At 40.7% G+C, this 26,089-nt stretch overlaps 1 protein-coding gene across 9 annotated transcripts in view; it reads left to right on the top strand.

Annotated features, from left to right (window-relative positions):
• ATG13 (autophagy related 13) overlaps positions 1-26,089 on the top strand; it is a 47,234-nt gene that overhangs the window by 10,748 nt on the left and 10,397 nt on the right. For all 9 annotated transcript variants that reach the window (XM_012096347.5, XM_012096350.5, XM_012096349.5 and 6 more), the window contains 9 exons: positions 13,728-13,809; positions 14,784-14,864; positions 15,223-15,342; positions 17,243-17,289; positions 18,750-18,890; positions 21,768-21,808; positions 22,567-22,663; positions 22,985-23,083; positions 23,887-23,980. In XM_012096347.5, the coding sequence (XP_011951737.1) occupies positions 13,741-13,809; positions 14,784-14,864; positions 15,223-15,342; positions 17,243-17,289; positions 18,750-18,890; positions 21,768-21,808; positions 22,567-22,663; positions 22,985-23,083; positions 23,887-23,980 (789 nt within the window). In that variant the 5' untranslated portion in view covers positions 13,728-13,740. The remainder of the gene's footprint in view (positions 1-13,727; positions 13,810-14,783; positions 14,865-15,222; positions 15,343-17,242; positions 17,290-18,749; positions 18,891-21,767; positions 21,809-22,566; positions 22,664-22,984; positions 23,084-23,886; positions 23,981-26,089) is intronic.

Consider the following 26,089-nt stretch of genomic DNA (forward strand, 5'->3'; position numbering starts at 1 on the left):
AACACCACAGTTCAAAAGCATCAATTCTTTGGCGCTCACCTTTCTTCACAGTCCAACTCTCACATCCATACATGACCACTGGAAAAACTATAGCCTTGACTAGATGGACCTTTGTTGGCAAAGTAATGTCTCTGCTTTTCAGTATGCTATCTAGTTTGGTCATAACTTTCCTTCCAAGGAGTAAGCGTCTTTTAATTTCATGGCTGCAGTCACCATCTGCAGTGATTTTGGAGCCCCCAAAAATAAAGTCTGACACTGTTTCTACTGTTTCCCCATCTATTTTCCATGAAGTGATGGGACCAGACGCCATGATCTTCGTTTTCTGAATGTTGAGCTTTAAGCCAACTTTTTCACTCTCCTCTTTCACTCCCATCAAGAGGCTTTTTAGTTCCTCTTCACTTTCTGCCATAAGGGTGGTGTCATCTGCATATCTGAGGTGATTGATATTTCTCCTGGCAATCTTGATCCCAGCTTGTGCTTCTTCCAACCCAGTGTTTTTCATGATGTACTCTGCGTATAAGTTAAATAAACAGAGTAACAATATACAGCCTTGACGTACTGCTTTTCCTATTAGAATGGCCAAAATCCAAAAACGCTGACAGCACCAAATGCTGGAGAGATCATGGAGCAATAGGAATTCTCTCTGCTGGTTGGAATGCAAAATGGTTTAGCCACTTTGGAAGACCATTTGATGGTTTCTTACAAAATAAACATACTCTTACCATATTATTCAACGGTTGCATGCCCATTCCTTACTGAAAGGAGTTTAAAACTTGTTTTCAGCAGGAGATTGGGGGCGTCTTTGGAGAAATTCTTCTTTGGAGAAATTCCCTCAGAGGGAAAATATATTGTAACAATTTTTCTGTTTGTAGGTCCCTCAACTAGAGTCATGGGTCTTGACTGTGTTAGGACTCCCCACTCTTACCTATTATGTTGTGATTCCTCCTTTCTGTATTTAGTTGTGGAAGATCTTTCCTGGTAGGTTCTGGTCTTTTTCCTCAATAATTATTCTAAAAATAATTGTAATTTTGGTGCTCGTGAGAGGAGGTGAGCTCAGTCTTCCTACTCCAGTACCTTAGTGTTAGTCGCTCAGTTGTGCCCGACTCTGCAATCCCATGGACTGCAGCCCACCAGGCTCCTCTGTCCATGAGATTTTCCAGGCAAGGATACTGGAGTGGGTTGCCATTTCCTCCAGGGGATCTTCCCAACCCAGGGATCGAACCTTGGTCTCCTGCACTGCAGGCAGATTCTTTACCGACTGAGCTAGAAGGGAAGGCCTTAGGACCTCCCAAAGGCCAGTTTTCTGACATTAGGGAGGAATGGCACTTAGAGGGTTTAGAGTGGGCTCTAACTGCTTCTGGGACTTTCAATCCTGTTTTCACCCCCGTCTGCCACCCTACTTTAGGAGCAATCTGGTGACTAATTCCTTAGCCTTTCTCAGATTATTTGGTTCAGATGAGCTTTCTTTGCTTAGGATTTCTCCTGCTGTTGGCTTGGATATCAGCTATGCTTGGCTTATTCAGTTATCTGTTTGTCCTACTTTCCTGGACGTTGATGCTGTTATCTCTTGTCTGTGTGTATGCTTTTTAAGTTCCTCACTCTTTGTTTCTTAGAAGTGAGTAGAACAAAATAGAAACATCGAAACCTTTATCCTTAACCGATCTGTTTGCCTCTCCCCAGTATTTTGTTGACATCTTTCATTGTTATTTCTTCTTTTGGCTTTATTTATAGCTTTTGCATCTCTGTACTTTCAATTCAGGATTGGTAAAATAGTGAGATGAATGGTTTCTATCTGTTTATTTTAAAGATTTATTATTTATAAAACATTTATTTCAAATGCTAAAATTAGCATTTCAGTGTGAACGTAAGTAAAAGATCTGGAAAACCTGTCTACCCAGATAAGTGTGCTTTTCCCTTAGCTGATTATATCATTTACAGTTAAGCCATGTTGTAGAATCTCTGTCTAGTATTTGGATGTTGGTGCTTATCTACATCCATTGCATAACAGTGGGAACTTTATTTATTTAATGGCATCTTTGTGTGTATGTTAAAATACAAGTCACCTAAAATTTATCGTCCTAACCATTAGTGAGTGTGCAGTTCAGCAGTGTTAAATATGTTTACACAGTTGTTCATCCTTCTCTGCTTGCTGTACATCCTCATAACATTTCATCTTGTGAAGCAAAGTTGACCTGCTACACAGTAACTCCCCATTCTGTCTTCCCCCAGCTCCTAGAAACCACCATTATACTTTCTGTCTCTGCAGTTTTGACTTTTAAGTACTTCATATCCATGGAATCCTACAATATTTGTCTTTTTGTGACTGACTGATTTCACTTAGCATGGTGTCCTCAAGGTTCATGCATGTTGTAGCATGGTCAAATTTCCCTTCCTTTTTATGGCTGACTAATGTTTCATTGTACCTATATACCGCATTTTGCTTATCCATTATATTCTCAGGTAATTATTTAAAGACATTAGTATGGTACACATCTGCACCTGTTCTAAACACCATGGGAAGCTGACAGAGTTATTGGTTGTAACAAACTTCTGTTAATGAAATGAAAATGATATATAGAGAATGTTGCTAAATTGAAATTGTTAATCAAGGTCCAGTTAATAGTTTTTGTTATCTGTTGAATGTCTTAAGCCTTAATTAAATGAGGTATTTGCAAGTCTGGGAAAATAGGTGTTGGTGAAGCTTGAAGGGACAGCAGTATTTGTAGGAGCTTTATGATTCATAAAGGACTTCCCTGGTGGCTCAGACGGTAAAGCTGCTGCCTACAATGCGGGAGACCCAGGTTCAATCCCTGGGTCGGAAACATTTCCTGGAGAAGGAAATGGTAACCCACTCCAGTATTCTTGCCTGGGAAATCCCATGGACGGAGAAGCCTGGTAGGCTACAGGCCACGGGGTCGCAAAGAGTCGGACACAACTGAGTGACTTCACTTTGACTTTCATTTTATGATTCATAAGTGTACTTTTGACCTAATTAACGCATTTCAGGAAAGGTGACACCTGATAAATTTAATCAAATATATGTGGGTGGGAACCACATAGAACTTTTTTGTAAATATCCAAAATTATACATAGTAATTCGGTTATGTCCCTAAGGTGAAAAAAAACTTAACAAAGAAGATATTGAGTAAATCTGATGAATTTACTTTTTCAGCATATTAACAAGAAAGGGAAAAGAAATTTGAATGTTTACAGAAGAGTTTGCTACATAATTGAGAGACTAGACTTAAGAGGCAAAATGACCTTGACTTAAACTGAGTGGTAACCTGAAAGCCTCCCCCTTTGTGGATCACAGTCTTGTCATGGCATAGGGGCTTGTGTAACTCAGTGAAGCTGTGAGCCATGCCATGCAAAGCCAACACTCAAGACAGACGAGTCATAGTGAAGGGGTCTGACAAAACGTGGAGGAGGAAATGGCAACCCACTCCAGTATCCTTGCCTTGAGAACCCCATTAACATTATGAAAAGCCACAAAGATATGACACCACAAGATGAGCCCCCTAGGTCGGAAGGTGTCCAGTATGCTACTGGGGAAGAGTGGCGGGCAATTGCTTAAAGCTCTAGTAAGAATGAGGTGGCTGGGCCAAAGCAGAAACGTCACTCAGTCGTGGATGTGTCTGGTAGTGAAAGTAAAGTCCGATGCTATGAAGAACAGTATCGCATGGGAACCTGGAATGTTAGGTCCATGAATCAAGGTAAATTGGACATAGTCAAACAGGAGATGGCAAGACTGAATGTCAGTATCTTAGGAATCAGTGAACTAAAATGGACGACAATGGGTAAATTTAATTTAGATGACCATTATATCTACTATTGTGGGCAAGAATCCCTTAGAAGAAATGGAGTAGCCCTCACAGTCAACAAGAGTCCACAGTACTCTTTGATGAACAATGTCCACAAACAACAAAAGAATCCAAAGTACTTGGGTACTCTCTGAAAAACTACAGAGTGATCTTGGTTCGTTTCCAAAGCAAACCATTCAATATAGTAATCCAGGTCTGTGCCCCAACCACTGATGCAAAAAAAGTTGAAATTTACCAGTTCTCTGAAGACCTACAAGACCTTCTAGAACTAACATGAAAAAAAGATGTCCTTTTCATCATAAGGAATTGGAATGCAGAAGTAGGAAGTCAGGAGATACCTGGAGTAACTGGCAAGTTTGGCCTTGGAGTACAAAATAAAGCAGGGTAAAGGGTAACAGAGTTTTGTCAAGAGAACACGGTGGTCAGAGGAGACACCCTTTCAACAACCGAAGAGATGATTCTACACTTGGACATCACCAGATGGTCAATACCAAAATCAGATTGATTATGTTATTTACAGATGACGAGGGAAAAGCTCTATACAGTCAAGAAAAGCAAGACTGTGAGCTGATTGTGGCTCAGATCATGAGTTCCTTATTGCAAAGTTCAGGCTTAAATTGAAGAAAGTAGGGGAAACCATTAGGCCATCCAGGTGTGATCAAAATCAAATCCCTTGTGATTATACAATGGAGGTGATGAATAGATGCAAAGGATTAGATCTGTTAGACAGAGTGCCTAAGGAACTGTGGACAGAGGTTCATAACATTGTACAGGAGGCAGTGACCAAAACCGTCCCAAAGAAAAAGAAATGCAAGGAGGCAAAGTGGTTGTCTGAGGAGGCTTTACATAAATTAGGTTGGTGCAAAAGTAACTATAGTTTCAGACCATGAATTTTAAATCATTATAACTAGGCTCAAACACATACTTATTAATCAAAATAGGAACCATTACAATCAGCACATTTTTGCCAATAAGTTTGTTCACTTCTATAGCGTAAAAATATGTGCTTTAGGATTTGACGAACTCTTAGAAAGCATTTCCTACCTCCTGCTGGTTATGGAAGTATTTTCCCTGCAAAAAGTTGTTGAGATACTTGAAGAAGTGGTAATCAGTTGGCAAGAGGTCAAGTGAATATGGCGGATGAGGTAAAACTGCACAGCCCAATTCGCTCAACTTTTGAAGTCTTGGTTGCGTGACGTGCGGTCGGGTGTTGTCTCGCAGAAGAATAGAGCCCATTCTGTTGACCAGCGCTGGGTGCAGGTGTTGCTGTTTTGGGGGCACCTCATTGATTTGCTGAGCATATATCTCAGATGTAATGGTTTTTCTGGGATTCAGAAAGCTGTAGTGGATCAGATGGACAGCAGACCACCAAACAGTGGCCATGACTGTTTTGGTGCAAGTTCGGCCTTGGAAAGTGCTTTGGAGTTTATCAGTCCATCCACTGAGCTGGTCATCGCTGGTTGCCGTATAAAATCCCCTTTTTGTCACATGTCATAATCTGATCAAGAAATTGTTGTTGCATAGAATAAAAGAAGACGACACTTCAAAACAATAGTTTTTGCTTCTGTTTTTGTTTTCAGTCAAGTCATGAGGCACCACTTATCGAGCTTTTTCACCTTTCCAGTTTGCTTCAAATGCCAAATGACTGTAGAATGGTCAGTGTCGAGTTCTTCAGCAACTTCTCATGTAGTTGTCAGAGGATCAGCTTCAACAGTTGCCCTCAGTTGGTCGTTGTCAACGTCCAGTGGCCAGCCACTACACTCCTAATCTTCAAGGCTCTCATCTCCTTTGCAAAATTTCTTGAACCACCACTGCACTCTATGTCCCTTAGCAGTTCCTGGGCCAAATGCGTTGTTGATGTAGTGAGTTGTTTCTGTTGCTTTACTACCCGTTTTTAACTTGAATAAAAAAGCCACTCAAATTTGCTTTTTGTCTATAACATCATTTCTATAATCTAAAATAAACATAAATAGCAAGTAATGTCATTAGCAAAAACATATAAAGCAAGAAATGAGCATTATAATGATGTATAACATAGCCACCTTTATTTAAAAATATATTTCAGTATCAAATGGAAAATTTCAACAATGCAAAACCAAAATTACTTTTGCCACCAACCTAATAGGTAAAAAAGAAGCAGAAGGCAAGGGAGAAAGGAAAAGATACAACCAACTGAATGCTGAGTTCCAGAGAATAGTAAGGAGAGAGAAGATGGCCTTCTTCAATGAACAATGCAAAGAGAGGAAAACAATAGAATGGAAAAGACTAGAGATCTCTTCAAGAAAATTGAAGATATCTAGGGAAGATTTCCTGCAAGGATGGTCATGATAAAGGACAGAAATGGTGTGGACCTAACAGAAGCAGAAGAAGTTAAGAAGAGGTGGCAAGAATACACAGAGGAACTATACGAAAAAGATCTTAATGACCTGGGTAACCATGGTGGTGTGGTCACTCACCTAGAGCTGGACATCCTGGAGCGTGGAGTCAAGTGGGCCTTAGGAAGGATTACTACAAACAAAGCTAGTGGAGGTGATGGAATTCCAGCTGAGCTACTTAAAGTCATAAAAGATGATGCTGTTAAAGTGTGGCCTTCAGTATGTTAGCAAATTTGGAAAATTCACCAGTGGCCACGGGACCGGAAAAGGTCAGTGTTCATTCCATTCCCAAAGACAGGCAATGCCAAAGGATATTCAGACTACTATACAGTTGCACTCATTTCACATGCTTGCAAGATTGTGCTCAAAACCCTTCAAGCTATGTTTCAGTTCACTTCAGTTGTGTCTGGCTCTTTGCAGCCCCATGGACTGTAGCATGCCAGGCTTCCCTGCCCATCACCAACTCCGGGAGCTTGCTCAAACACATGTGCATTGAGTTGATGATGACATCCAACCGTCTCATCCTCTGTCATCCCCTTCCCCTCCTGCATTCAGTCTTTCCCAGCATCAGGGTCTTTTCCCAATGAGTCAGTTCTTTGCATCAGGTGGCCAAAGTATTGGAGTTTCAGCTTCATCATCAGTCTTTCCAATGAATATTCAGGGTTGATTTCCTTTAGGATTGACTGGTTGCTCTCCTTGCAGTCAAGTGATTCTCAAGAGACTTCTCCAACACCACAGTTCAAAAGCATCAATTCTTCGGTGCTGAGCTTTGTTATGGTCCAACTCTGATTACTGAAAAAACCATAGCTTAGACTAGACAGACCTTTGTCAGCAAAGTAATGTTTCTGCTTTTTAATATGTTGTCTAGGTTGGTCATAGCTTTTCTTCCAAGGAGTAAACATCTTTTAATTTCATGGCTGCAGTCACTATCTGCAGTGATTTTGGAGCCCAAGAAGATAAAGTCTGTCTCTGTTTCCGTTGTTTCCCCGTCTGTTTGCCATGAAGTGATGGGACCAGGTGCCATGATCTTCATTTTTTTAATGTTGAGTGTTAAGCAAGGTTTTTCACTCTCCTCTTTCACTTTCATCAAGAAGCTCTTCAGTTCCTCTTCGCTCTCTGCCATAAGGGTGATGTCTGCATTTCTGAGGTTATTGATATTTCTCCCAGCAATCTTGATTCCAGCTTGTGCTTCCTCCAGCCCAGCATTTCACACAATGTACTCTGCATATAAGTTAAATAAGCAGAGCAACAATATACAGCCTTGACATACTCCTTTCCCAATTTTGAACCAGTCTGTTGTTCCATGTCCATTTCTAACTGCTGCTTCTTGATGTGCATACAGATTTATCAGGTTTCGGCAGTAGGTGAACTGAGAACTTTCAGGTGTATAAGTTGGGTTTAGAAAAGGCAGAGGAACCAGAGATCAAATTGCCAGTATTCGTTGGATCATGGAGAAAGCAACGGAATTCCAGAAAAACACCAGAAAATTCTTAAAATGATGGAAATACTGGACCACCTTACCTGTCTCCTGAGAAATCTGTATGCAGGTCAAGAAGCAACAGTTAGAACTGGACATGGAACAATGGACTGGTTCAAACTTGGGAAAGAAGTATGATGAGGCTGTATGTTGTCACCCTGCTTGTTTAACTTACATGCGGTGTACATTGTGTGAAATGCTGGTCTGGATGAATCACAAGCTGAAATCAAGATTGCTAGGAGAAATATCAGCAACCTCAGATATGCACATGATATCACTCTAATGGCAGAAAGTGAAGAGGAACTAAGGAGCCTCTTGGTAAGGAAGAAAGAGTGAAAAAGCTGCCTTGAAACTCAACATTAAAACACTAAGGTCATGGCATCTGGTCCCATCACTTTATGGCAAATAGAAAAGGAAAAAGTGGAAACCCTGACAGATTTTCTTTTCTTGGGCTCCACAATAACTGTGGACAGTGACTACAGTCATGAAATTAAAAGACACTTGCTCCTTGGAAGGAAAACTATGACAAACCTAGGTACTGTATTAAAAAGCAGAGATATCACTTTACTAACAAAAGTCCATATAGTCAGAACTATGGTTTTCCCGTTAGTCATGTATGGATGTGATAGTTGGACCATAAAGAAGGTTGAGTGCTGAAGAATTGATGCTTTCGAATTGTGGTTATGGAGAAGACTCTAGAGAGTCCCTTGGACTACGAGATCAAACCAGTCAATCCTAAAGAAAATCAACCCTGAGCATTCATTGGAAGGACTGATGCTGAAGCTCCAATACATTAGCCACCTGTTTTGAAGAGCCAACTCATTGGAAAAAGACCCTGATGCTGGGAAGGATTGAAAGCAACAGGAGAAGGGGCAGCAGAGGCTGAGATGGTTGGATGGCATCTCTGATTCAATGGACAGGAGTTTGAGCCAACTCCAGGAGATGGTGAAGGACAGGGAAGCCTTTTGTGCTGCAGCCCATGGGATTGCAAAGAGTTGGATATGACTTAGTTACTGAACAACAGCAACAAACCTACAAGCCCTACTTTGGTTTAGTCCTCTAGAAGCTGATGTATTTTCTTAGGTTTCCCAGGTGGCACTAGTGGTAAAGAACCCGCCTGCCAATGTAGGAGACTAAGAGAGACAGATTTGATCCCTGGGTCGGGAACATCCCCTGGAGAAGGGCATGGCAACCCACTCCAGTATTCTTTCCTGGAGAATCCCATGGACAGAGGAGCCTGGCGGAATATGATCCATAGAGTCACAAAGAGTCAGACAAGACTGAAGCGACTTAGAGCGTATTTTTCTTAAAACCTGTCTTATCGGGGGTCTTAATGTAGATAGTCATTTTGGCAATCATAACATGTTGGTAACAATGACTAACATCGGTACTTGTCTGTAAAGAAAAGAAAGTCAAAAAAAGAGAAAGAAAAACAAATACATGCCTTGTCAGCCAAGAAGAAGACTCTCTGTAGCCTCTTGGTGTCAGAATTCCAACATGCTTGCCCCCAAGGTGGATAAAGCTATATGAAGCTAATAGTGGATTGATAGAATTTTAGTGTCCCCAAAATGGTCTCCTTTTGAGAAAGGCAACATGTCAATCACTTGATGCTTCCTTTTTCAGTTTTATTTCTCAATTAATAAATTGCATTTGTGTATATAAACTGTCTCCTGTAACTGAAGTCCCCCCAGACCTTGACTGAACTAATAAAATTTGTTTCTTTTGAGCATGTACATCCAAGCACTAGACCCTGGGCCAGGATGATAATTTATTTGCTAGTTTCAGTGACCAACATCTTTCCTGAAAGTGCCAGCAGGCTTCCAGTTACCTTTCAAAAATCACTTCCCTGTTTTTGCTACTGATTTTGCATGTGGTATCTTAAAGGTCAGACTGAGGAGTTTGGCCAAAATTCTGGCACATAGGAGCAATATGACAACATAATGCTTTATTAGTCTAACCATTCAGTGGTTTACCTGAGGTTTACCATATAATCTAGAAGGTTGGGGAAGAAACTTTTCCTGTACCCTCTTAGGTTCAGTAGGTCGGTGTGTGCAAATTAAACTAACAAACAAGATTAGCAAGAGAAAAGATAGAGTTTATTAAAGGCTGCAAAATTTATACCACAGGAGTGCTCAATGATGAATAGTTCAAAGAAGCAGTAAAATTTTGGAATTTCTATGCCTAACTTAGTAGAAGAAAGAGAGGGGGAAAAAGGCTTTTATGGGAAGAACAAACAAGTTTCTTTCGGAAACACAAATGTTGAGAACAAATGGGAGATAAGAACGTTGGTGATAATATTTCCTTGTGTGGGTGCAAATGGTCTTTCCATCTTTTTCATGACCATGAAACGCCCCCAGATGGGGCATTTATATTAGGTTTACTCTTGGTCTCTCTCCTGGGAGTAGATGCCAACCTGAAATGAGAATTTATGGCAGTCCTCATTTCTTAGAAGTTGCTGCTTTTAGTCAGATAAGGGAAGCGCTGAAAAGGTTTTCTACATCTGTTGAATCTCAAATGTCTTTAGCTTAAAATAATCTTTATGCCAAAGTAGCATATTTTAGAATGGCGTAGCCTGATCCTCTTCAAAGGTAAAGTGAGATCTGGTATCTCTTCCAGGTAAGAAATGAGGCTTGAATTAAGGTGGTTATCTATGGAAATGAAAATGCCGCAAATATAAAGGATTTTATATAAGCAAAAGTTTGAAGGATTTTGTAACTGGTTAGCATAGTAAAGAGCAGGAAGAAAAGTTCAACTGTGGGTCTCTCTTTAATGTTTGTACCAAATTTCCCTTTATAATCCTGGGAGCACTCAGAGAAGGAATTTTGCAAGAGCAAAGCAAAGGCAAACCACCTATTGTTTATTGTAGAGGATGAATTAACATCCTTGGTATCTAGGCCTAAGGAGACAATAGGCCTTGGAGACACCCCCCCCCTTTCATTCTAGTTATTGGATAATCCTTTTAGTGCTTCCAGTGGTACAAAAAGTCGCAAGAGCCATTGTAGCGTTTGCATCGGTAGATTCTCTGATAGTAGGAACACGTCCCCACTTTAGGGGCAGCACAGTCCTCCAACACTGTGCTTACCTCAGGTCTGTGGCTGGGTTGCTTCAGGGCCTTGAGCTGTTTAAAGCTTTAAAAGATCTTTTTATTTTTACTTAAATATTTGTTCAGGTGGGTAAAAGGCCTGAATTAGCACTTTGTAAAAGAGGAGGATATCCAAATGTCTAACAAACACATGAAAAAAAGTGCCAGTAGGGGAAAGGCAGTCATAATTTAGGCATTAAATTAAATGCCTTTAAAAAGGCATTTAATTTAATCATCGGTCATTCAATGCAGATTAAATGAGATACCACCACACTTCTACCAGGATGACTAAGATGAAAGAACCAGCAGTTCCAAGGGGTGCTATAACTGTGGATCCACAGGAGCCCAGTGCATTTGTGGTGGTGACATAAATTGGTACAAACCCTGGAAAACTGTTTGACAGTAATTGTCAAAGCTAAACACAGGCATACCTTGGATGTATTGTGGGTTGGTTCCAGATCATTGTGATAAAATGAATTTTTTTGGTTTCCGTGTACATATAAAAGTTGTGTTTAAACTATAAAGAGTAAAATCGAATTGTCTTTAAAACACAACATGCAGGAACTTCCCTGGCAGCCCAGTGACCCCAGTGCAGGGGCACGGGTTAATCCCTGGTTGGGGAACTAAGATCCCACATGCCCCGCAGTATGGCCTTAGAAAAAGAACAACAACAAATGTACAGAACTTCATTTAAGAATACTTCGGGGCTGCCCTGGTGGCTCACTGGTAAAGAATATACCTGCAAGTGCAGGAGACACGTGTTCAGTCCTTGATGCGGGAAGACCCCACAGGCTGCAGAGTGACTAAGCCCGTGAGCTACAGCTGTTGAGCCTGTGCTCTCGAGCCCGGGAGCCGCAACTCCTGAGCCCACGTGCTGCAACTGCTGGAGCCTGTACCGCCCAGAGCCTGTCCTCCGCAACGAGAGAAGCCCCCACTTTGCTGCAACTAGAGAAAAGCCCATACGCAACAAAGACCCAGCACGGCCGGAAAAAAGAATGTTGCTAAGAAATGATGCTAACCATCACCTGAGCCTTTTGCTGGTGGAAATTTCGAAATATTTCAAGAATTCCTGAAATATGACACCAAGGCACAAAATAAAATGGCACTGATAGACTTGTTCAACACAAGGTTGACACAAACCTTCAATTTGTTTTAAAAGGGGGAAGCAGCATCTGTGAAGCACAGTGAAGTGAGGTGCAGTTAAACAAGGAATGCCTGCTGACCCAAACTCAGCACTCCCGGCTTTTCGTCTGACCCCAGCGAGGGTTTTTATTCATCAGAAATGGCATGCAAGAGTCTAACAGCTAAAAGCGAGAGACAACCCAGATGTTTCATCAGCAGAATTCATAGATGGTGATATATTCATAACATGGAGTGCTACATAGCAATGCAAAAGAATAAACTGCTGCGTGCAGCGTTATGAATGAGTCTTACTGAATACAGGAAGCTACACAACAGAAGAGTTAATACTATTTGATTCCATTTATAAGAAATTCAAAACAGACAAAGCTAATCTATGGTGATAGAGGTTAGAATAATGATTACTTCTCTGTGGGTTTATTGACCAAGGGGACACAAGAGGAGCCTCTGGCTTACAGGTGTTCTATAACTCCATCTGGGTTGTCATCTATGAGTGTTCACATATGAAATATTTATTGAGCTGTACACCTAAGATTTGTGCATTTCACTGATGTAAGTTCACACCTCAATAAAGAATCTTATTTCTTACATATCACTCAGTTGTGTCCAACTCTTTGCGACCCGTGGACTTTAACCCACCAAGCTCCTCTGTCCATGGGATTCTCCAGGCAAGAATACTGGAGTGGGTTGCCATTTCCTTCTCCAGGGGATCTTCCCGACCCAGGGATCAAACCCAGGTCTCCCACATTGCAGGCAGACGCTTTAACCTCTGCACCACCCAACTTGTACTCATGATTTCCCGTTTCAACTTTAGCCTTTTCTTAAAACTAGCTTTCCCTCTCCCTCTCTTTTTTGTTAACTGAAACCCGCTTAAACTTTTTACACTTGGTCCTTAAATCCTGTCAGCTCTTCCTTTAAAATACCTCCCATCCATATTTCCAAATCATGTCTCTATTAGACTTTTAGCCCTGACCACAAGTCTGAATTATTGCCAAGGACCTAATTGATTTCCCTGCTCTCCGTACTCAAAACTATTCTACAATGTGCCAGCAGTGCTATCTTTCTAAGGCACCATTTGGATTGTGTTGCTTCCTCTTCTCAAAAGCCTCGAGGGTACTCCCTTTTCTGGCACCAGTCTTTAGCACTGTATTTGAGACTCTCGTGGTCTGGCCTAAACCAGCCATACCCAATCGCTGGAAAATTGGAGTACTCAATAGTTCCAAACCCATTTTTCTCCTGTGGCTTATATGCCTTTGTTCATACTCTTCTCTCCCCTAAATGCTTTCTTCTTCATACCAGCCCCTTCTCATCCCACCCCCCACCCTACTCCCACCCAAAATTAAATTGATTTAGTGGTCTTTTGAAGGAATGTTGGGCTTCCCAGGTGGCGCTAGTGGTAAGGAACCCGCCTGCCAATACAGGAGGCATAAGAGATGCGGGTTTGATCCCTGGATTGGTTGAAGGAATGTTAACTTATTTTATGTTTTAATGAAGTTTTTGCCACATTAAAACTTAGTCTTCAGTATGCTGGGTAATAAAACTTTTTTAATGAATAAGTTTGAAAGCTCAAAGTTCCATATTCAGGTAAAATGGCTTGTCTCATCTTTTTTCTAGGTCTATAGATTTAGCTCTTTGTGTGGAGTTTATTTTCCTCAAAAGATAGTATCTTCTGTTCTTCATGTTGGTGTCTTTAGTCGAGGGGAGGGGAGGTTTTACCTCCTACATGACTATTCATAAGCTAGTAGACAATGCCATCTCTGTATGCTTTGTTGTAGCAATCCCTTTTAAAACACAGTCACATTATTCAACACTTTTTTTTTTTCCTGTTTTAGATTCCTATAGGCAATGGAAACTGATCTTAATTCCCAGGACAGAAAGGACCTGGACAAGTTCATTAAGTTTTTTGCCCTCAAGGTAGTATATCCGTTCTTTTGAGCCTAGAACTGTTCGAAATAACTTCCATGCCTCTCCCTTTTTGGAAATACAGCATAACAGCTTGCAGCTTGCCCATTTTAAGGGATACTTCTGTCTGTTGTAAACCAAACTGTGAAATTTGGGGGCGGTACTGGGGGTGTAACTAAAAAGCTTCCAATTTTCCAAAGCTACTTGTTAAAAAAAATAACTTTTTTTTTTGCAAGCCTGTTTGCAGAAATGTCAAACTTATTATGCCAGGTTATTGGCACAGTGTGTTCCCTTGGGGTGAGAACAAAGACTGGACTAGAATGGACAGCAGTTGGTGCATCTTTCCCTAAGCATTAACTACCTCTGAAATCCCTCACTTTCTGCTTATTGTCCCCTTCTGTGTAAATGAAAAATTAAAACTGAATTTTGAGTGCTATAGAAGGCATCTTTCCCTAAATCTAAAAATCATTTCCACCTCTGTCTCTCCTTCCTCTCAACCATTGCTATGTAAGAACAAGCCATGCAGTAGATTCTGGCTGTAAAATTAGCCGGAAGACTTTTGCCATATGGGCCAAGTCATATGAATAATTGTGGATTCCTTGGTTTAAATCTACTATGATTACATAAGTGTATGGCAGTGAATATTTAAACCTACGATTGGACTTGTTTCTTTATGAAAGTCAGAGCCACCGTGTGCAGCTTTCCTTCTGCCATGTGAGTATATTATACATTACAAGCCTCAGACTTTGATTTCTCTTAATTGGTTGACACTAGGTCCTCAGGAATATTTACAGTATTATTTTTGTGCCATTTTTTTTCTGTTCTTAATGGTTTTAAATCTTACCCTTTCCTGAAGTATAGTTATGATCATTAGCACTTTTTTTTTAACCCTGCATTGAGAGGGTTTTAATCTTGATTAGGAGCCAAATCGGTTTGTTGAAACTTTTCACCTTTGATTTTTTTTGTTTGGTTGGTTTTTTTTTTAGACTGTCCAAGTGATCGTCCAGGCTCGACTGGGAGAGAAGATTTGTACTCGTTCGTCTTCTTCCCCAACGGGTTCAGACTGGGTAAAATTCCTATTCTTTGCCGAGAGATATACTATGGTGTTTCTCACAAGGAATCATGGTGTAGTAATAATAATATTTCTAGTATTACTAAGTCATAACATTAAAATGCCTAATTCCATTTGATCCATTCACTTGGAAAATATGTTCTTCATTGAATGTTAGTCCTGGATATTTTTTGGTTTTCCTCTGTGATGAGTGAAAACTTATCAACCTGAGTTTTGGGTCTTTGATGGTCTTTCTCTTAAGGGGAAAGGAGAAGTGAATGACTGTCCTTCATTAAGGGCAGGGCCCATGTTACTACTTTGATTCCATAATGTTCCTCGTGAGTGTTTAACACAAAGTTCTTCTTGTATTCTAGTTCAATTTAGCAATCAAAGACATCCCAGAGGTTACACATGAAGCAAAGAAGGCCCTGGCAGGGCAGCTGCCTGCTGTTGGGAGGTCTATGTGTGTGGAGATCTCACTCAAGACTTCTGAGGTAAGGTTATGGCCAGAACAGGGTCTTAGCTCAGCACCCAAAGCACTTTATACTCTGGTTCCAACCCAGCCTTGTTCCTACGCTTTCCCTCTCTGACCCTCTCATGGTTCTCCGAGGAGGTCATGGTTTTTGTACTTATTCTTCCAACCACTTGGAGTAGACTCTCCGCTCTCATCTTCATTTATCGTCTGTGAGTGGTGTGCTTCTACCCATCCTTCAGCACTCGTGTGCTCCAAAAGATCTCCCTTTCTAACCGCTCTAGACTTCCTGTGTGCTTTGTTTATATTTGTTTCTTAGAGTGTAACTTGCTAGAATGTGATTTTTTTTAATGTGTTTTTCCACCTTTTTCCATGATGCAAATAGTTTTTCTTGTATGTTTATTAATCTATTTCCACTACAGGATTGTGAGGCTGCGTGGAATAACAAAGGACTAATGGAGTTTAGAGCTATACAGACCCAAATTCAGAGCCTAGCTGAGCAACTCTGGCCAAATTACTTAGCCCCACCTCTACCACCACCACACTTCTATATTTCATTTAATTCTTATTTGTAAAGTATATAAATAAAATATGGTAGACAGTTATTACATGTTCCTACTGATACTTTACACTTTTATTCTTGAGGTCAGCAGCTATGCCATACCTTATTTATCTGTGTAGTTTTTCAATTCTTTTTGAAACGAGGCAGGATATAATAAATAATCATCTCTGTGCCTGTCACAATGCCTGGGATGGCACATAGTAGGCTCTTAATTTTTTATTGTGTGAATGATGTCAGTACTTATTTTGTGGAAATCTTAGTACCAAATAAAACATCCTATTCTCTTTATTGAATTACTGGTGTATACTGTGAGTTATTTTCCTTAGTGATACTTAGGGAGTCCAAAAGGAAGAACTTTCCTCTCTCAGGCATCTGTGAAATCAGATTCTAAACTGTTGTGATTGGACTTCCCTGATGGCTCAGTGCTAATCCGCCTGCCAAGGCAAGAGACACAGGTTCGACCCCTGATCCAGGAAGATCTCACATGCTGTGGAGCAGCTGTTGACTTTGTGCTCTAGAACCTGTGCTCCGCGACAAGAGAAGCACCACAGTGAGAAGCCCCTGCACCCCAGCTAGAGACTAGTTCTCGCTTGCTGCAACCAAAGAATTGCCCTCACATAGAGCCTGGGTCTCCTGCACTGCAGGCAGATTCTTTGCTCCTGAGCCACTGGAAAGCCCTGGTAGAATACTATGTGGCCATTAAAAATAATGTAGAATTTTTAATTATAAGGCGAATTCCACGTTGTGATCAGTTCAGTTCAGTCTCAGTCATGTCCAACTCTTTGCAACCCTATCAACTGCACCCTGAGGCTTCCCTGTCCATCACCAACTCCTGGAGCTTTGCTCAAATTCATGTCCATCGAGTTGGTGATGCCATCCAACCATCTCATCTTCTGTCATCCCCTTCTCCTCCTGCCTTTACTCTTTCCCAGCATCAGGGTCTTTTCCAAGGAGTCAGTTCTTCATATTAGATGGCCAAAGTATTGGAGGTTCAGCTTCAGCATCAGTCCTTCTGATGCGTATTCAGGATTGATTTCCTGTAGGATCGACTGATTTGATCTTCCAGTCTAAAGGACTGTCATGAGTCTTCTCCAACACCACAGTTTAAAGCACATAAAAAAGTGATAAAAATAGTATATACAAAAAAAAAAAGATAAAAAATAGACTGTATGGTATGAGCTCACTTTTATTTAGGAAAATCACTGATTGTGTTTTAAGTGATATCTTCTTTTTGCTTATTTATACTGTGTAATATTTTTATAGTGGCTGTATTGTGCTTTATAATAAAAAATTATCAAAAGCAAAACTGAAATATCTTGTAATAATATCTTAACAATACCTTTTATTGTTCCATTTACAGGGAGATTCCATGGAGCTGGAAATCTGGTGTCTGGAAATGAATGAAAAGTAAGCTCTAGGGAGCTCAAACTGACGTTCTGCGACAACCAAGAGGGGTGGGATGGGATGGGAGACAGGAGGAAGGTTCCAGAGGGAGGGGACATATGCATACCTATGGCTGACTCATGTTGATGCATGGCAGAAACCAATACAGTATTATAAAGCAGTTATCCTTCAATTAAAAATAAATACATTTTAAAAGTATGTAAGTGTTCTATCTTAGAATCCTTGGTTGTGGTAGCTGAGGATAAAGTGCACGACATCACGTGAAAAGCAGGGCTTGTATCAGTCACAGAGAATGTTCTGACCACTTAACAAAGCTGGTAGGTCTTTGCTACAGTTGGCCTCATGCTTGGCTTCCAGCCCAGGCACAGCAATGACCTTCAACAGGAGCATCGGTCCAGAGAGACTCAGGCAACACAGGGAGAGGAGCAGAGAGGAGGCTGAAAAAGGGTTTGTTGTTTTCCCAGAGCACACATAGTTCTCTGGTTAAATCCCTTGAGCTCTTGTAACATGACTACTCTGTTTTGTCTGTTTTCTGTGTGGCAGACATCCAATAAGATTTCCCCTCACCACTCCTTTAGACATGCTGTGTTGGTCACGGACTGGGAATGCGTGTTATTTTCCCCTCCATTTTCTTTTTTCAGGGCAGATTAGCTGAATTCCTGCCCAAATTTCAAGAAGAATATATAGGAATATTGAGGAAATAGCAACACATCAAAGGAAAAATCTTTTTAATAAGTATGAGTGGTATAGGCATTATTTTTCTTTCTTAAATAAAAAGCAGTTGCCAGGTTATAGTCCAAAATTTTCGTACCAAGCACTTCTCCGGATTTCCCGTTAGATGTATAGAAGTAGACTGCTGTAAGATAGTACAGTGAAATTATGTTTGTACTTTCAGTAATACAACTGCAGTATTGAATTACTGTTTTTAAGGGTTCTGCTTTATTTCTTTGAAAGATAGCTGCTTCAAAGCTAGAAAAAAATATACTGGAGAGCTTTTGTTGCCTACCTGCCTTTGTCTGCTGCATGGGGAAGTAAAACTTTGGTCACCATCAACAATTTGTTGATGAGCTGACAAAGCACTCTGATTAGAAGTTTAGTTCAGAAGATGTTTTAATTATAAATTTAATCTTACACCGTTCCAGCATTTAATTAGCAACTATCTCTTTTGACTGTAATACTCTGTAAAATGTTATTTAGGCTGCACATCAAGTTATATTCTATCCGAATTTATGAATAATGCTAACAGATTTTTTTTAGACTTTTAAATATTGAAGTATTAAGTTGATATTTAATGTCATATTAGTTTATAGTGTACAGTAAGGTTGTTCAGTTATATATTCTAATGCTGACAAATAATGTCAGTCACTTCATGGAGCATAACTAATGTCTCTATCCATTGCATTTTTGGTCTTTGTTTTGTGTTAGCCGAGTAGGAGAATGCTGATAGTGTCTTTGCTCCTCAGGTGTGATAAAGAAATCAAAGTTTCCTATGCCGTGTACAACAGATTGTCATTGCTGCTGAAGTCTCTGCTTGCTATAACTAGGGTGACACCAGCTTACAGACTCTCCAGAAAGCAAGGGCATGAATATGTCATCTTATACAGGTAAACAGCTCACCTTCATGATTCACACTTTGGACTCATCAATTTGCACATTGTCTGACCAGCATTCAGGTATTCCATGATTAATTTTTGGACAGATATTTGGATGGTTGATGCTATACCTTTACTGTGATTGCCTGTCTATTCTCCTTTATGAACCTCAGCTTTTTCCAAAGCAACCAAGTTCTTTATCCTTTTGTTTATACACAGTCTTGATTGCTATGGAAAGGATTTTTCAATCCTCAGGCAGTTTGGTCTTTCAGTCATGCCTAACTCTTTGCGACCCCATGGACTGCGGCATGCCAGGCTTCCCTGTCCATCACCAACTCCGGGAGCTTACTCAGACTCATGTGCATTGAGTTGGTGATGCCATCCAACCATCTCATCCTCTGTCATCCCCTTCTCCTCCCGCCTTCATCTTTCCTATCATCAGGGTCTTTTCCAGTGAGTCAGTTCTTCGCATCAGGTGGCCAAAGTATTAAGTTTCAACTTCAGTATCAGTCCTTCCAATAAATGTTCAGGACTGATTTCCTTTAGGATGGACTGGTTGGATCTCCTTGCAGTCCAAGGGACTCTCACGAGTCTTCTCCAACACCACAGTTCAAAAGCATCAGTTCTTCAGCGCTCAGCTTTCTTTATAGTCCAACTTTCACATCCATACATGACTACTGGAAAAACCATAGTTTTGACCAAATGGACCTTTGTTGGCAAACTAATGTCTCTGCTTTTTAATATGCTGTCTTGGTTGGTCACAGTTTTTCTTCCAAGGAGCAAGCATCTTTTAATTTCATGGCTGCAGTCACCATCTGCAGTGATTTTGGAGCCCAAAAAAAGAAAGTCTCTCACTCTTTCCACTGTTTCCCCATCTATTTCCCATGAAGTGATGGCATCACCGAGTTGGACATGAGTTTGAGGAAGCTCCAGGAGTTGGTGGTGGACGGGGAAGCCTTGCGTGTTGCAGTCCATGGGGTCACAAAGAGTTGGACACGACTGACCGACTGAACTGATATAGGTTGTTGAATGGACCAGAGTGGTGGTGAAGAGGATATTTAGCAAAGTGCGAGAGCAGAGCCTGGAAAGTCAGGGTTCCCAAATTAGCCAGGACTCTGTTTCATGTTAATGATGAGCCATGGGTGTTGGCCTTTGGCTTACATGCAAAGAGCTGATTTTGAGAAGAATTGGTATAAAAGGATGGAAGGACCACAGATTAGAGAATTAGCTAGTTCTGTTGAAATAATCTAGCAACCCTAGGTGTGTTTACTTTTCGAGGCCTTTTTTTCTTTTGGCCAAGTTGTAGAACTTGCAGGATCTTAGTTCCCCCCAGTCAGGGATTGAACCTGGGCCCCCAACAGTGGAAGCAGAGAGTCTTAACCACTGGACCACCAGGGAATTCTTCCCCCATCTGCTTGTTTTTATAAATAGAATTCTTTTACAAATAATTTTATAAATAGAATTATTTTACAACATAGCCACCCCATTCATTTACCTATTATCAGTGGCTACTTTTTGTAGTATGAGAGCAGAGCTGAGTAGTTGCCCCAGACTATATGGCCCTCAAGTCTAAAATATTTACTAACTGATCCTTTAAACAAAAGTTGGCTAACCCCTGTTTTATGGTGTCTGTCACTTTCATGCATGTATTTCAGATATGTATATACATTTCTTCCATTCCAAACTGTAATCTGTGAGACCTAGGATTCAGATTCATCCTAGGACTTGGCCCTAGTTTATCTTTATCTCATCTCTAACATCTAACCTTAGGGCTTTGTAAATTGTCAGAGCTTAGTTTTTATTGAACATACCCATGTATGTGTTTAATTTTCAACGGTAGTACTTCAAAAATATAAAAATACATTTTAAGTGTTTTATAATTCAGACTTTTTGCTAAATAGATTGGCCTTCCCAGGGAGATTCATGGAAAGGTTCTACTGTGTTTAGATTTTCATAGTTTTAGAATAGTCTTGCCTATTTATTCAGTGGTGGAAAAGATATTCTAATTTCTTAGTTTACTTTGGAATGATGGAATGACTTTCGAGAAGCAGAGTGAGCCCACTTTGACTGAAGGTCACACTTCAAAATCTAGTGACTTCTATTCCATATTTGAAAGTTGCTAGGAAAGTGGATCTTAAGAGTTCTCATCACAAGAAAAAAAAAAAAATTATGTTACTGTGAATGATGACAGATGTTAACCAGACTTAGTGTGGAGATTGTTTTGCAGTGTGTACAGATATTGAATCATTATATATCCTTGAAACTAATATAATGTTGTGTGTCAATTCTAAAAAAAAAAAAAATCTTATATCTTGTAATAGAAGTTCCAGAACTATTTGCCAGTTTTGTTTGTACATTCTCTATTTCCCAGTAGGTATACTTTACAAAGGGCTCCCAGGGGGTGCTAGTAGTAAAGAACTTACCTGCCAGTGTAGGAGACATAAGAGATGCGGGTTCAATCCCTGGGTCGGGAAGATCCCTTGGAAAAGGGCATGGCAACCCACTCCAGTATTCTTGCCTGGAGAATCCCATGGACCGAGGAGCCTGGCAGGCTATAGTCCATGGGGTCACAAAGAGTTGGGCACAGCTGAAGCAACTTAGCACGCATGCGTGCATATAACTTTACAGATATGCTGCAGAAGCAGGAATAAGAAACTTAAACAGCAGGTCACACTTAATTTTTATTTTTCTAATTTTTTAACCAGTCCTCTCCATAACCATCCTCATGCCTACAGCTTAATCAAATAGTAGCAATACTGCTCCATTCGGAGAGATGTTCATGCAGATGAGAAAAGAAGGGTTAGTTTTGTTGACTTTGTTTCTAGATGTTTAATATGCAGGCCCTTAGAATAAAGAATCAAGTAACATTTTCTTCTTTCTTCCCTACAGAATATATTTTGGGGACGTTCAGCTGAATGGCTTAGGGGAAGGTATGTATCAAGGTTAAAAAACATTTGTAGTGTTGCTAAGTGTTCTCCTGACTTCAGAGATGTGCTTGGATGCTGCCTGTAATACTACACAGCTTGTGATTTTAGTATGTGTGATACAAGTAAGGGAAAGACAGGTAGGAGATCTGGAGAGCCACCAGGGAATAACTGAATAATTTTCCCAAAAGTTCTAGTAACCCAGAATTCTTTATTCTTCTTTATATGATTGTTTTCCTAATTTTCTACAGTGATCATGTTAAACGTTTCTGATGAGCATCAATAATTTTGAAAAATTGGAAGTAAAACAGAAAACTAGTAAAGTTTTATTGTAATGCCCTGGCTTTTTTCTGTGCTTAGTTCTGGGGTGGCAGCTTGGGTGGGAGTGCAGTTGCTTCATAAATTGAGCTATTTGTGTGAGGAACTCTCTGTGCCCCTTTAATGTCTTATTGGCATATCTGGACAGGGTTGATTAGGACTTGTTTAAGCTTTAGGACTAATAATCATTTTACCACTTTGAAGGTAGTTTTATCAGGAAACAGATGCTTTTTCCCCTGCCAGTGTTAGGTCAACATAGAATAAATTAAAATAGAATTATTTGTATACACATACACATATGTATGAAATTGAGGCTGCTGCATTCAAGGTAGCTAAGTGGGTCATGCCAGAGGTTGTACAAGTGGCTGAATGGTTCAGGGAAAGACATACTGATGGTAGTGTCAGTATTGTCTGGAAAAAAGCTAATTATTTATCTCTTTTCCTAGGTTTCCAGACAGTTCGTGTTGGGACAGTGGGTACCCCTGTGGGCACCATCACTCTTTCCTGTGCTTACAGAATTAACTTGGCATTCATGTCCACCAGGTGAGGAAAGAGCCTAGGAATCCAACAGAAATCTTCCCCCCCAAAAAAGGAACTCTTCCAAAGATATTAAAGTTATTTTTCTTCCAACCACTCCCCCTCCTCGCCTCAGCTAGGCCTAGAGTTCAGCGTTGCCGTTGCTGAACTGAGAGAACCCAGTTTCCAGATTGGAGAAGCTGAGAAGTGATGGTTTATTTTCAGGGATGCAGGAGTTGAGGTTCTGTGGTTCCTTCCAATAGATAAGAGGCAAAGGGATCTCTGAGGGCTTCAGGGGGCGTGACAAGGCATTCTAACAAATGTGGCCATCTGCTTACTGCATTACAGGCACTTTGAGAGGACCCCACCTATCATGGGCATTATTATTGATCACTTTGTGGACCGTCCCTATCCCAGCTCCTCGCCCATGCACCCCTGCAATTACAGGTGAGGAATGTGGAAAACTCTTTTCCAAACTGTGGCTCCGGAAACATCCATCTCGCACAGGCCCGTAGAGCACCTTTATCCGCACTCACTGATAGGCAGGGCACATGGATGGAGACCCCACGGGGAGGGAAGTGGAGTGGCTGGCTGTATCCTTGCTGCTGCCTATCAGGTACCCCTAGACGAAAGGTAGACCACGTTTCAGGAAATCGTTGGATATTTTGACCTAGACAGTACTGATTTGACTTTTGGTTTGATTTTACTTAGAAACTCTGAGAGTGGCAGTAATGTGGAGAAAGAATGTCCTTTGCAGATTAGGTGGTTTTCAGGTCACCACTGGCACAATTCAGTTTCATTCCTCAGAATCAAACATCTCCAGGCCTAGATCCCAGAAAACAGAGTTGTCGAGAGATTGGAATAGATGTGTACCAGGGAAGATGCTACCTTTCTGTGAAGCACTCGTGAAGTTGGATCGGTTTTTGTCTTTGGAGTCTAGATTTTTATTTCACTGCATTCTCTGTTGCTGATGATTCTTTGGCCCTACACTGGCCAGGCTTTAAAAAAATGCTTTCAAAGATATGTCAGGTGAAATGTTCGGATTTTTTTTAAAAAGCCATTGTCAACCTCTAGATGCTGCTTTCTGAACATATTTGAAATTATCAAGGACTCAGTGCACCTCCCTTGACATTAGGGACTGCCAGAAAGAATTCTTACCACAACTTGCATCCATATCTCAGCTCTTTTTGTGTCCTTTATGAAACTGGCTGCCGTCAGTCAGTTCATGATTTCTTTCCCCCTCACCACAGAACCACCGGCGAGGACACTGGAGTAACGTGTCCTTCTGTGGAAGATTCTCAAGAAGTGTGCGCCACCTCCTTTTCCACCTCGCCTCCCTCCCAGGTAGGGGGAATCAGGTTCCAGCGTGGTGGTAGTTATTTGGTACATATATGGGCCTTATGAAATGAAAATTTCATGTGAAAATTTAGATAACAATCTCTTGTGGTGGTGGTGGTGGTGATTATTTCAAGGAGTTATTTTGAGGAGTAAAGGAGAACCTTCTTACCCAGCAGATAATACTGTAGTATTTCTAGTCTGTAATCTTAACATGCAAGATTCCATGTAACTTTTACCTCTCTGGTGACATCTTAAAATTCCCTAGAAAATCAGCCACAGAAAACCCCTACAAAATTAGAATTATGTTCTGGCACCAGAGAGACACTGAAAGCAACACTTGTTAGAACTAGCAGCTACTTCTTTTTTTTTTTTTTTTGGCCAAATCCAGCAGCACATGAGATCCGGGATCCTCATTCCCTGACCAGGGATCGAACCCATGCCCCCGTGGTGAAAGCATGGAATCTTAACCACTGGACAACCAGGGAAGTCCCAGTAGCTGCTGCTGCTTTGAAGTGGTTCCGAAATATGGTTCCTAATAATGGAAGGAGCAAAAAACGAGCCAGTGATCATTTAGCATAAAATGCCATTAAGACCCCAGCGATACAGTTTTCCTTAATAGTTCCATAGATATTTGCTTGTCTGCATTCCCTCTGAACATGATTAACCGTTAACTTTTCCACTAGGCTCCATCTTCAGTGTCACAGCCAGTTTCGGTAAAACACAGGCTCCAAGCAATGTGAACACTTTCCCCAAAGAAGTGTAGGATATACATGTGGTTCTGAGACTGCTTCAGATAAGGAGTCGTTTTTCCCAGCTGACTGAATTTTAGGGCATGTTTCTTCCCTTCCACCTCAGATTGTTTATCATCTACCCGTTGCCTGCCTCTATTTTTTTCCCTCCTCTTTTCTTTCATATTAGATGGTTCCCTAAGTGAATTCTGTTTTCCTTTAAATTAGACTCATGCATGTATGCATGCTAAGTCACTTCAGTTGCGTCCAACTCTGTGTGACCCTATAGACTATAACCTGCTAGGCTCCTCTGTGCATGGGATTCTCCAGACAAGAACACTGGAGCCCTTCTCTAGGGGATCTTCCCAACCCAGGGATCGAAGCCACATCTCTTACATTTCCAGCACTGGCAGGTGGGTTCTTTACCACTAGTGCCGCCTGGGAAGCCTAAATTAGCCGCTGATTATCCTTTTTCACCATCTTACTTTCGCCATCTTACTTGGGAGTGTCGGACCCAACAAATTAATTAGCTGTCCATACATTTTTATCCTCTATATTTTCTTCATTAAGGAAAAATCTAAATTTATTCCATCCTGTGCTTTTAGATACTAAATTAAAAGTATAGTTCTAATTTGTTTTAAAAACAGGGGTTAAGCACAAAAGCTAACTTATGTATGAAGGACTTTACAGAAATTCATGGGTCACTGTTATTTCTAATGTGACAATTTAAAGTTTAAGAGAGTTTTGTGAAATTGTTTGGACAGTTTTGTTTGGGGGTGTAGGAATTGTTATTCTTCCCCCCTCCCCATTAATATATGTAGGCATACATATAGCCGTTGCTCTGGAAGAGGGTGGCTTCTGGTGTGCTTGCTGACAGGGAGTGATACTGACCCAAAAAAGAAGGAAAACTTACTTTCTTAGTAGTGCACATTGGTGAGTTGATGGTTTTTTTAAATCATCAAAATATGAATATGTCATTTAATGCTCATTTAACAACTGATAAACTCATAAACAATATATAAACTTGGGAGATGTTAGGGATGGTGAGCCTGGGGCTTTAACATATCATTTTTTCTTTCTTCTCTGATACAGTGGAAATTCAGCCTGACCCCAAAGGTAAAGGGAAGTTAAGTCGTTTCTGTAGCTGAGGTTTGCAAAAAGGTTTATTAACCTGTGTAAGGAGAGCCTGTGTGTTTCATGTTATCAGTTGCCTATTGTGTCTTGTCACAGTTTAAAAGTAGATCTCATCAAGATTTCATCAGAGAGAGCGCCCAGTGGGTGAGCCTTGTCACTGCTCCCTGAGTACCTGTAATCAAGACTATACAGTTTGGTGCAGAAATACTCATTTTGAAGCTTGATGGTAGTACAGAGAGAGAAAAATCATCTA

The sequence above is a fragment of the Ovis aries genome, chromosome 15, assembly GCF_016772045.2.
Source record: "Ovis aries strain OAR_USU_Benz2616 breed Rambouillet chromosome 15, ARS-UI_Ramb_v3.0, whole genome shotgun sequence".
NCBI lineage: Eukaryota > Metazoa > Chordata > Mammalia > Artiodactyla > Bovidae > Ovis > Ovis aries.